Source organism: Zea mays, chromosome 7 (genome assembly GCF_902167145.1).
Source record: "Zea mays cultivar B73 chromosome 7, Zm-B73-REFERENCE-NAM-5.0, whole genome shotgun sequence".
In the NCBI taxonomy this organism is placed as follows: Eukaryota; Viridiplantae; Streptophyta; class Magnoliopsida; order Poales; family Poaceae; genus Zea; species Zea mays.
In genome coordinates this window covers 24,503,419-24,515,924 of record NC_050102.1, presented here as the reverse complement: position 1 = coordinate 24,515,924, position 12,506 = coordinate 24,503,419, and the positions used below count along the sequence as shown (strand labels likewise).

The 12,506-nt window shown below is 41.4% G+C and overlaps 1 protein-coding gene across 1 annotated transcript; it reads left to right on the top strand.

The window, feature by feature from the left end:
• Window positions 1–254: 254 nt before the first annotated feature.
• LOC100278766 (uncharacterized) lies at window positions 255–9,250 on the top strand. The gene is made up of 4 exons (NM_001354472.1): window positions 255–544; window positions 1,275–1,340; window positions 8,005–8,070; window positions 9,050–9,250. Exons 1-4 carry the CDS (start codon window positions 388–390, stop codon window positions 9,058–9,060), a joined length of 300 nt encoding a protein of 99 aa, NP_001341401.1. The 5' UTR covers window positions 255–387; the 3' UTR covers window positions 9,061–9,250.
• Window positions 9,251–12,506: the final 3,256 nt, after the last annotated feature.

Genomic DNA, 12,506 nt, shown 5'->3' with positions numbered 1-12,506 from the left:
ATCCCATCATTCACGTCGCCTGGTCTATTTGGGGCACCGTCGTGTGGGTCCCGCGGGCAGAGTAATCAACGGATGCCTGCATGTCTTGCACCTCTGACGGGTGGGGTTGAGGGTGCCAGGTTCTTCTTTCCAGGATGCTCGGCCTTGTCCGTTGCTGCAGCCGCAATTTCTTCGTGCCCTCGGGATTTTCGGAATATGGTTGAGATCCTGCCTAAGCAGTACATATAACCTGGTGCCGGCCTACTCCTCTGATTAACGAAGCCGCCGAACCACCTCCTATCGCTACCAAACTAGAAGCGCCAATGGGGTCAGGGTGAGACCGCCGACGCCGTTCCTCAACTTCGCCATCGGTCGGAGTCTGCCAGGCGGCCGGGTTTAGGAACGCCAATGCCGGGAGAGAAATTAAGATCGACCTGTGTGGATCTTCCTCAAGCGCGAGATGTAGGGATGGATGGCCTCGGCCATGGTGTTCCCTTGCCGGTGCGGGTCTCGCCGCGGTGCCGCAACCCCGACGTGGACAGATCTCGTCTCAACCTTGTCGCTGGTGAGTCGCCCTTCAGCAGTCTCAGTAGGAGCGTAGCAACCCGTAGCGCCAACTCAATCGGTGTTTCGGTCGCCGGGGAATCGGGCCGCCAGTCACGGGCATGCGTACTGTCGTGGACGGCCGGCAGCGCCGCCGTGGCCGGGTACCGGAGGTAGGCGATGAGTCGTGGGCCGTCCGATCCAAGTAGTGTGGTTGAGGTTAGATCTCACAGGGTCGGCTGGTGCTTTTGTAAAAGAGACCTCGGCAAATAATGAAAACAACCCGCGGTCCAGTCTCGTGATCGCCTGTATCTTAGTAATATTTACGCCAGAGCCCCTGTACTTCTCTGTATTTTAGGCCCGATCCAGATACTTGGGAAAATAGAAAATAATCACAGAAATTGATTCTTAATGCATAAATAAATGTTAAAACTTGTTTAATTTGTAGAAAATTCATATGAACTCCAAATTGGTCCATTCCAGTTCCTAAATTTTTGTAATATTATTTTCTAACCATTTGTGCCACTGTTTTGGCATGAAAGACACATTCACATTTATCTAGCAATTAATCTTGTAGTAAATACATAAAACCTTCAGAAATTCATATCTTAAAATCTGTAACTCCAAATTTAATGATTCCAGTTCCTATGATCTCATTTTAGTGTCTAGATTATTACTGTCTATTTTATTTATATGTTTGGTGTAATGTTAATTTTTGCTATACTATGTATGTATTGTGTTGATGCGAGTAGACGAGCAAGCTACAGAGGATTCTGAGGTTCAGCTGGTAGAGACTGCTGAGCAGGAGCTCGTTGAAGGCAAGTTGTGCCCTTGATCACTTCTTTTACCCATTCATGTTCTTATTAATCATAATGATCTGCATAGGTTAATTTTTATGGGACCCAATAGGTTACCCTAGATTTTGACTATCTTTATACCTTGTTTCACCACTGGTTTTACTACAAACTTTTTGGGTAGTATATGCTATTGCTTTATGTGGCTTTGGGTATAAAGATATTCATCACTCATTGTTATACTTTTTATTATCTGTTTATTATTATTATTCATGATAAGATCATTATGTTAATGGGAACATGAAGAACCACCCGGGAAAACAGTGCTACCACAAGGGTTTATGGGACGCCCTTGGCTGATTAACTAAGAAACCTAGTGGATGACTACCTTACCCGAAAGGGGCAAGGGCAGTAGGGGAGTGGTCAGTGTAGGGAGGTCCTTGGGTTGATTTTGCTGTGATGGCGGTCAGGCGAGGGATTTCTGCACTGGAGCTTCCTATAAACTGTAGCGGGTTTTCTGAAGCTAGTGGAACTTTGTAAAGGCCTCGTAGTGGTACCCTGCCTCGCTTCCTTGGAAGAGGTGTATGGAGTCTGATCAACTCTGTGGCAAATGGGTAACACGACTTGTGGGTAAAGATGCGCAACCTCTGCAGAGTGTAAAACTGGTATACTAGCCGTGCTCACGGTCATGAGCGGCTCGGACACTCACATGATTAATTTATGGAACTTAAACTTAATATGTCATTTCATTGCATTTGGGATTATTTTATTATTACTTTTACTTATTATTATAATGGTTTGGTGTTTACTTGCACTTAGTAATTGCTAATAAAATTTTGACCAACTTAAAAGCAATGCTCAGCTTCAGCCTTATATCATTGATCAGCCTTACACTTCATGAACTCCCACCTTTGGTGAGTTTATGCCACATTATTCCCCACAACTTGTTGAGCAATGAACATGTGTGAGCTCACTCTTGCTGTCTCACACCCCCCCACAGGAGAAGAATAGGTGGTTCAAGTGGAGCCAAGTATCGAGGAGTTCGATTCGATCTAGGTGGCGTCTCCCAGTCAGCTTTCTGGCGCCAAGGATAGATTTTAGATCCTGCAATATTTATCTCATATTTTGTAAGACTTCCGCTATGTAATAAAATACTCTGATTATATTGTGACATTTATCTCTATACACTCTGTTATTATATATGTTGTCTTCTTTGGCGCATGTATGAGATGTACCCGGCTTTGTTCCTTAAAACCGGGTGTGACAAAAGTGGTATCAAAGGAAATGTTGACTGTAGGACGAAACCTAGATAGAAATGGACAAAACCCTTACCTACTTATCTAACTCTGATTCATTCTATACTTACCTTACTCTGATTCTCTCTATACTTATCTTGATCCTGTTTCACCTTCTACTGTTCTACTCTGATCATTCTTATCTTTTGTACTCTGAGACAAGATGGATTTCACACCTTGAAATCCCTACCCTTATGACATTTTTAAGAGATACGAGGCCTAAGACAAAATAAAAAACTATTTTCTCTATTTAAAAATGTTGTTTGATTGTTCTGATGATAAATGTCTGATTTGCTTCTTTGATTGATTGAAATATTATATATGCACATCTTAGCATGTGCCACCATAAGGTAATAGATTAGCTATGGTAGGTAAAACATTAATCTGCTTAGCTAATAAATTCTTCAAAGTAACATGCCTCGTAATTACATGCCTTGTCTACAATCCTTTCTTTCATACCCTGTATTTCTAACCCAGATGGCTACCCCTATAGTGTTAGAAGAGAGCACTATAGACGTGATCCTTGGTATGTCATGGTTAAGAAAGGCAAAGGCAGTGTATACACTGTGCTAAGGGAACCGTAGAACTCACCAGTCTCAAAGGAGAAAAATTTCAAGTTGAAATTGCAGTAACTACCTGTACCGGACGTGCGACATTCTTCATAGATGTGGAATTTGTTGGTAACAACATCCGTGTAGTTAGAGGTTTTCCGGATGTCTTTCCAGAGGAATTACCAGGGATGCCACCGGAGAGGGAAGTTGAGTTTGTCATTGATCTCTTACCTATGACAGCCCCTACTTTCAAACGGCCATATAGGATGTATGTAGAAGAATTAAAGGAACTGAAGAAGCAGTTAACGGAGTTACAAGAGGCTGGGTACATTTGTCCGAGTTCCTCACCTTGGGGAGCACCGGTACTGTTTGTACAGAAGAAGGATGGATCACAGTGGATGTGTGTGGATTATAGATCACTTAATGATGTTACTGTGAAGAACAAGTATCCATTACCCCATATTGAGGATTTATTTGATCAGATGAGAGGTGCTAGGGTATTCTTGAAGATTGATCTCCGATCGGGATACCATCAAATGAAGATTATACCATCGGATATTCCTAAGACGGCTTTCTCAACCCGATATGGATTATATGAGTTCATTGTTATGTCGTTTGGATTAACTAATGCACCAACTTATTTTATGGATTTGATGAATAAGGTGTTTATGGAGTATTTGGACAGATTTGTCGTAGTATTCATCGACAATATTCTTATTTATTCCAAGAGTGATAGTGATCATGAGGAACATCTGAGATTGGTGCTACAGAAGCTACGAGATAATCAACTCTACGCCAAGTTTAGCAAATGCGAGTTTTGGATTGACAAGGTGCCATTCCTTGGACATATCATTTCTAATGGAGGAATATCAGTGGATCCTGCTAAAGTCAAGGAGATTATGGAGTGGAGAGTGCCCACTACAGTTACTGAGATTCAGAGTTTCTTGGGATTTTTAGGATATTATCGGAGATTTATTGAAGGATTCTCTAAGATTGCCAAGCCTATGACCTTGCTTCTGGAGAAAGGAAGAGAATTTAAGTGGGATGAGAAATGCCAATAAAGCTTTGATCAATTAAAGAAGATATCACCACCAGTGTTGGTTATGCCAGATCTACAGAAGGGATTTGACATTTATTGTGATGCATGTGGCCAAGGATTGGGATGTGTGCTCATGCAAGAAGGACATGTGATCGCCTATGCGTCTCATCAGTTGCGGAAACATGAATTGAACTACCCTACTCATGACTTAGAACTGGCAGTCGTTGTGCATGCACTTAAGATATGGAGACATTACATTATGGGGACTTAGTGCCAAGTATACACGGATCATAAGAGTTTGAAGTATATATTCACTCAGAAGGATCTCGACCTTAGGCAACGTTGTTGGTTGGAGCTTATTAAAGATTATGATATGGAGATTCACTATCACTCGGGCAAGGCAAATTTGGTTGCAGATGCCTTGAGTCGAAAGGAGCACGTTCATTCAGTTGTTGTTGCCTAGCTACCCGATGAGATTGTTGAGGATTTCAGGAGACTTAACTTGGGGATAGTTGCTCACACTGAAGAAGTCACCATCGAATTGGAATCTACCTTGGAGCAAGAAATCCGCAAAGGACAGATTGGTGATGCTAAGAGATTAAGGATCTGATTACTGAAGGTAGAGGTCCAGAATTCACGGAGGATGAGCAAGGTACTATATGGTTCAAGGATCGGATATGTGTTCTGGAGATTGATAGACTTTGTGAGACTATACTGAAAAAGCCCATGACTCAGATTATTCTATTCATCCTGGGAGTACCAAGATGTATCAGGATTTGAAGCAGAAATACTAGTGGTATGGATTGAAGAGAGATGTGGCTGCACATGAGGCTATGTGCGATGTGTGTCAAAGGGTTAAGGCTTAACGTTGGAGGCCAGCTGGACTACTGCATCCACTAAAGATACCCGAGTGGAAGTGGGAAGAGATTGGTATGGACTTCATTACTGGATTGCCTCGCATCTCGAAAGGATATGATTCTATATGGGTTATTGTGGATAGACTGACCAAAGTGGTTCATTTCATTTCGGTCAAGACTACTTATAAGGTATCTCAATTGGCAGAGTTATATATGGCTCGGATTGTGTCTCTACACGGTGTACCTAAGAAGATCGTGTCTGACTGACGATCACAGTTTACCTCTCGGTTTTGAAAGAAGTTGCATGAGAGCTTGGATACACAATTGAATTTTAGTTCAGCCTACCATCCTCAGACTGATGGACAGACAGAGAGGACTAACCAAGTGTTGGAGGATATGTTAAGAGCTTGTGCTCTTAAACATGGTAGTAGTTGGGACAAGAGTCTACCTTATGCTGAGTTCTCATATAATAATAGCTACCAGGTCAGTTTGAAGATGTCACTGTTTGAGGCTCTATATGGCAGAAAATGCAGGACACCACTGTATTGGGACCAGACTGGAGAAAGACAGTTCTTTGGACCTGAACTTATACAAGAGGTAGAAGAACAAGTGCGAATCATAAGGGAGAATTTGAGAATTGCACAATCAAGGCAGAAGAGCTATGATGATACCCGGAGAAGACTACTGGAGTTTAAGGAGGGTGATCACGTGTATCTGAAAGTATCACCGATCCGGGGTATGAGAAGATTCAAAGTTAAAGGAAAGTTGTCCCCTCGCTTCATTGGACCTTTCTTAATCTTAAAGCGAGTGGGAGAAGTTGCATATCAACTAGAACTACCCGATCATCTGGCAGATGTACATGATGTATTCCATGTATCTCAGTTGAAGAAGTGCCTCAGGGTACCTGAGGAGCAGCTACTAATGGAGAACCTTAGTGTTCAAGATGATCTGACATATACGGAATACCCGATCAAGATTCTTGACACTTTGACTCGAGTTACAAGAAATAAGGTGATAAGGATATGCAAAGTACAATAGAGTCACCATGGAGAAGATGAAGCTACTTGGGAGAGAGAAGAAGAGCTTCACATAGATTTTCCCCATCTTTCCCTAGTCCTTCCTAAATCTCGAGGACGAGATTCCTTTTAAGAGGGGTAGGATTTGTAATACCCGAATTATATATGAATATGAACAATTAATAATTCTATTATATATAGTTCATTTTTTTATAGTGCTCATTTTTTTATGAATAGACTAATTAATAAATAAATGTTTCATAGGCATTCCTTTATAAGTAAATATTAAACATTTAAATTTGAATATGGTTAAAGATCTATTCTCTTGAAAAAAATAATCTTTGAATGGTGCGATTTAATTTGTAGTGAGTTATATGTTTTGGCGCATTTACTTAAAATAATGGAATGGTAATAGAAGTAAAATAAAATATACTTTGCATCATGCGTGATTTTCTTGTATTGTTGCACTCATATTTGAATTTATAATCCGGATTTGGATTTGAAGTAAGGTTTAAAACAGAAATAAGACAACAGGAAAATAAAACAAAAAAATGAAGCCTAAAATCTACGTGAAAACCCATGGCCGTTTGGCCACTAGTCAAGACGTGGACATAATCTTTTTCGATTTTATTAATCCCCTAGCCGATGATGACTCCATCCCATCATTCACGTCGCCTGGTCTATTTGGGGCACCGCCGTGTGGGTCCCGCGGGCAGAGTAATCAACAGATGCCTGCATGTCTTGCACCTCTGACGGGTGGGGTTGAGGGTGTCAGGTTCTTCTTTCCAGGATGCTCGGCCTTGTCTGTTGCTGCAGCCGCAATTTCTTCGTGCCCTCGGGATTTTCGGAATATGGTTGAGATCCTGCCTAAGCAGTACATATAACCTGGTGCCGGCCTACTCCTCTGATTAATGAAGTCGCCGAACCACCTCCTATCGGTACCAAACTAGCAGCGCCAATGGGGTCAGGGTGAGACCGCCGACGCTGTTCCTCAACTTCGCCATCGGTCGGAGTCTGCCAGGCGGCCGGGTTTGGGAACGCCAATGCCGGGAGAGAAATTAAGATCGACCTGTGTGGATCTTCCTCAAGCGCGAGATGTAGGGATGGATGGCCTCGGCCATGGTGTTCCCTTGCCGGTGCGGGTCTCGCCGCGGTGCCGCAACCCCGACGTGGACCGATCTCGTCTCAACCTTGTCGCTGGTGAGTCGCCCTTCAACAGTCTCAGTAGGAGCGTAGCAACCCGTAGCGCCAACTCAATCGGTGTGTCGGTCGCTGGGGAATCGGGCCGCCAGTCACGGGCATGCGTATTGTCGTGGACGGCCGGCAGCGCCGCCGTGGCCGGGTACCGGAGGTAGGCGATGAGTCGTGGGCCGTCCGATCCAAGTAGTGCGGTTGAGGTTAGATCTCACAGGGTCGGCTGGTGCTTTTGTAAAAGAGACCTCGGCAAATAATGAAAACAACCTGCGGTCCAGTCTTGTGATCGCCTGTATCTTAGTAATATTTACGCTAGAGCCCCTGTACTTCTCTGTATTTTAGGCCCGATCCAGATACTTGGGAAAATAGAAAATAATCACAGAAATTGATTCTTAATGCATAAATAAATGTTAAAACTTGTTTAATTTGTAGAAAATTCATATGAACTCCCAATTGGTCCATTCCAGTTCCTAAATTTTTGTAATATTATTTTCTAACCATTTGTGCCACTGTTTTGGCATGAAAGACACATTAACATTTATCTAGCAATTAATCTTGTAGTAAATACATAAAACCTTCAGAAATTCATATCTTAAAATCTGTAACTCCAAATTTAATGATTCCAGTTCCTATGATCTCATTTTAGTGTCTAGATTATTACTGTCTATTTTATTTATATGTTTGGTGTAATGTTAATTTTTGCTATACTATGTATGTATTGTGTTGATGCGAGTAGACGAGCAAGCTACAGAGGATTCTGAGGTTCAGCTGGTAGAGACTGCTGAGCAGGAGCTCGTTGAAGGTAAGTTGTGCCCTTGATCACTTCTTTTACCCATTCATGTTCTTATTAATCATAATGATCTGCATAGGTTAATTTTGATGGGACCCAATAGGTTACCCTAGATTTTGACTATCTTTATACCTTGTTTCACCACTGGTTTTACTACAAACTTTTTGGGTAGTATATGCTATTGCTTTATGTGGCTTTGGGTATAAAGATATTCATCACTCATTGTTATACTTTTTATTATCTGTTTATTATTATTATTCATTATAAGATCATTATATTAATGGGAACATGGAGAACCACCCGGGAAAACAGTGCTACCACAAGGGTTTATGGGACGCCCTTGGCTGATTAACTAAGAAACCTAGTGGATGACTACCTTACCCGAAAGGGGCAAGGGCAGTAGGGGAGTGGTCAGTGTAGGGAGGTCCTTGGGTTGATTTTGCTGCGATGGCGGTCAGGCGAGGGATTCCTGCACTGGAGCTTCCTATAAACTGTAGCGGGTTTTCTGAAGCTAGTGGAACTTTGTAAAGACCTCGTAGTGGTACCCTGCCTCGCTTCCTTGGAAGAGGTGTATGGAGTCTGATCAACTCTGTGGCAAATGGGTAACACGACTTGTGGGTAAAGATGTGCAACCTCTGCAGAGTGTAAAACTGGTATACTAGCCGTGCTCACGGTCATGAGCGGCTCGGACACTCACATGATTAATTTATGGAACTTAAACTTAATCTGTCATTTCATTGCATTTGGGATTATTTTATTATTAATTTTACTTATTATTATAATGGTTTGGTATTTACTTGCACTTAGTAATTGTTAATAAAATTTTGACCAACTTAAAAGCAATGCTCAGCTTCAGCCTTATATCATTGATCAGCCTTACACTTCATGAACTCCCACCTTTGGTGAGTTTATGCCACATTATTCCCCACAACTTGTTGAGCGATGAACATGTGTGAGCTCACTCTTGCTGTCTCACACCCCCCCCCCACAGGAGAAGAATAGGTGGTTCAAGTGGAGCCAAGTATCGAGGAGTTCGATTCGATCTAGGTGGCGTCTCCCAGTCAGCTTTCTGGCGCCAAGGATAGATTTTAGATCCTGCGATATTTATCTCTTATTTTGTAAGACTTCCGCTATGTAATAAAATACTCTGATTATATTGTGACATTTATCTCTATACACTCTGTTATTATATATGTTGTCTTCTTTGGCGCATGTATGAGATGTACCCGGCTTTGTTCCTTAAAACCGGGTGTGACAGACCACCCAAACCACTGCAATATATATGAGGAATATCCACTGGTTAATAGTTGATGATGTCACAACATAGAGAAAGGAAGGGTAAGTTTCTGTCAGGGACCGGACTGTCCGTGCTAGGGGGCCGGACTGTCCGCGCCATCCTGGTGGACGGTCCGTCCGTCTAATCATCGATTCGACAGAAAATAACATCCAAATCCATTCAAATTTTTGCACCATATTCATACTGAGTAACATGAGCAATTCCACCAATCAAAATTGTAATTCCACTGCCCAATTCTAGATCAGAGAGAAAACCCTATGAATCCCCAAATTTGAATAAATCAGACAAATTCCATGAGATTTTGAAATACCGAGATGAAGACATGGTTGATGAACTCCAAACAATCTCCCGGACAGTCCGTGCGCAATTTCAGTTCACCGTCTACTCACAAACGACAAGAATCACCTTTGGCGTGTGGAGTGTGAGAGAGAAAGAGACAAATGTTGAAAGTGACAATCTGACTGCCTCTGCCCGATTTATCTGCCTGTCACGGACGGTCCGCGTGGGGTCTGCGGAAGGTCCGCTCCCTATCAATTCAGACAGTCTGCTCTGCTAACTCGAACTGTCCAGAACCTGATACGTCGGACGGTCCGCGGTCATTACCCGGACAGTCCGCGGCCTGATACTCAAATATCCAAACTTTGTCCACTTTCTGATTTTGAATTTCAAATTTGGTTTATCGCTCAAATATGGACATTTTGACCAATCCAAGGGTTAGTATGCATGCATATACACATTATGTACTTGAGTAACACAAATTTTCATATAAAACTATTTAGATCAAACAAGAATAAAAAAATCATAAAAAATATCCAATAAATAGCCTAGAAAGCACATTTGGAATCTAAATGCAATACTACACATGTGTATTCAACCTCAAGCCACGTTTGAGAGATCTATCACATTCATTTCACTTCTTAATTTGCAAAACCTCGTTTCATCTAATGGCTTTGTAAATATATCGGCCAATTGATCATCCGTGCCAATCGAATATATAGAGATATCTCCCTTTCCAACATGATCTCTCAAGAAGTGATGTCGTATATCAATATGCTTCGTTCTTGAGTGTTGGACCGGATTTGTAGCCAATTTTACCGCACTCTCATTATCACACATGAGAGGCACATTCTTGAAAATGATCCCATAATCCAATAGAGTTTGTTTCATCCATAATAATTGAGCACAACAATTACCGGCCGATATATATTCCGCCTTGGTGGTAGAGAGAGCAACAGAATTTTGCTTCTTAGAAGACCATGAAACAAGAGACCTCCCAAGAAATTGATAACAACCGGAGGTGCTCTTCCTATCAACTTTGCAACCCGCATAGTCCGAATCTGAATATCCAATCAATTCAAATTGAGCACCTTTGGGATACCATAGACCAATATTGGGGGTATACTTCAAATATCTTAGAATTCTTTTTGCGGCTTTCAAGTGAATCTCTCTAGGTGAAGCTTGAAATCGAGCACACATGCAAACACTAAACATAACATCGGGCCTAGATGCGGTAATGTAAAACAAACTACCAATTATTGAGCGAAAAAGTTTTTTATCAACCATTGTACCTCCCTCATCTAAGTCTAGATGACCATTTGTTGCCATAGGAGTCTTGATAGGCTTTGCATTTTCTAAGCCAAACTTCTTGAGCATATCCTTCAAATATTTTGATTGACTTACAAAGATTCCATCCTTCAATTGTTTGATCTGAAGACCGGGAAAGAAGCTCAATTATCCTATCATAGACATTTCAAATTCCTTTGACATCATTTTTCCAAACTCCTCACAAAACAACTCATTAGTGGATCCAAAAATAATATCATCAACATAAATTTGACAAACAAACAAATCTTTGCCAACTCTTTTAGTGAATAGGGTAGTGTCAACCTTTCCAATTTTAAAGTCTTTAGAAAGCAATAAATCCCTAAGCCTTTCATACCAAGCGCGTGGGGCTTGCTTAAGCCCATAGAGAGCTTTAGAAAGCTTGTACACGTGGTTAGGTCTTTTGGGGTCCTCAAAACCGGGAGGTTGTTCAACATACACTAGTTCACTAATCTTACCATTTAGAAAGGCACTCTTTACATCCATTTGGTAGAGCTTGATATTATCAGCACAAGCATAAGCAAGAAGGATCTGGATTGCTTCCAATCTTGCCACGGGAGCAAATGTCTCACCGAAATCCAATCCCTCTATTTGAGTATACCCTTGTGCCACTAACCTTGCCTTGTTTCTTACTACTAATCCATCTTCATTGTGCTTGTTGCAAAACATCCATTTGGTACCAATAACATTGTGGTTCTTTGGTCTCTCAACAAGCTCGCAAACTTTATTTCGGGTGAAGTTATTTAATTCCTCATGCATTGCATTCACCCAATCAACATCAAGTAGAGCTTCATCTACACGGTTAGGTTCCATACAAGATACAAAAGAGAAATGTTCACAAAAAGAAGCTATACGAGAGCGAGTTTGAACACCCTTACTAATGTCACCCACAATTTGATCAACTAGGTGATCCTTCACAATAGAATGATGAAATCTTGATACCATTTGAGAATTACTAGTTGAAGCATGAGGAGGGACCGAATGACTTGAAGTATCTTGATCATGAGCATCCACAACTTCATCATTTTGTTGGCTTTGGTGATTTTCTTTATTTAGGGTTGAAGAGGATGGAATGAGAACCACACTATTATCATCATCTTCTTCTTTTGGCTTTATTTCACCAATAGCCATTGTTTTCATAGCATTTCTCAATTGAGCTCCACCAACATCATCAAGATTATCGTTTTCATCTTGAGACCCATTTGTTTCATCAAACTCAACATCATATGCTTCTTCAATAATACCATGAGTCTTGTTGAAAACTCTATAAGCCTTGCTATTTGATGAATATCCAGGTAGAAAACCCTCATCACATTTCTTCTCAAATTTAGAGAGTCGGCTTCCCTTTCTCAAAATATAGCATTTGCAACCGAATACTCTAAAATATGAGATATTTGGCTTTCTACCAATGATCAATTCATAGGGTGTTTTCTTCAAGAGCTTATGACAATATAGCCTATTTGATGCGTGATAAGCGGTGTTTATGGCTTCGACCCAATAAGAATCCGACACATTATATTTCGCTAGCATAGACCTAGCCATATCAATG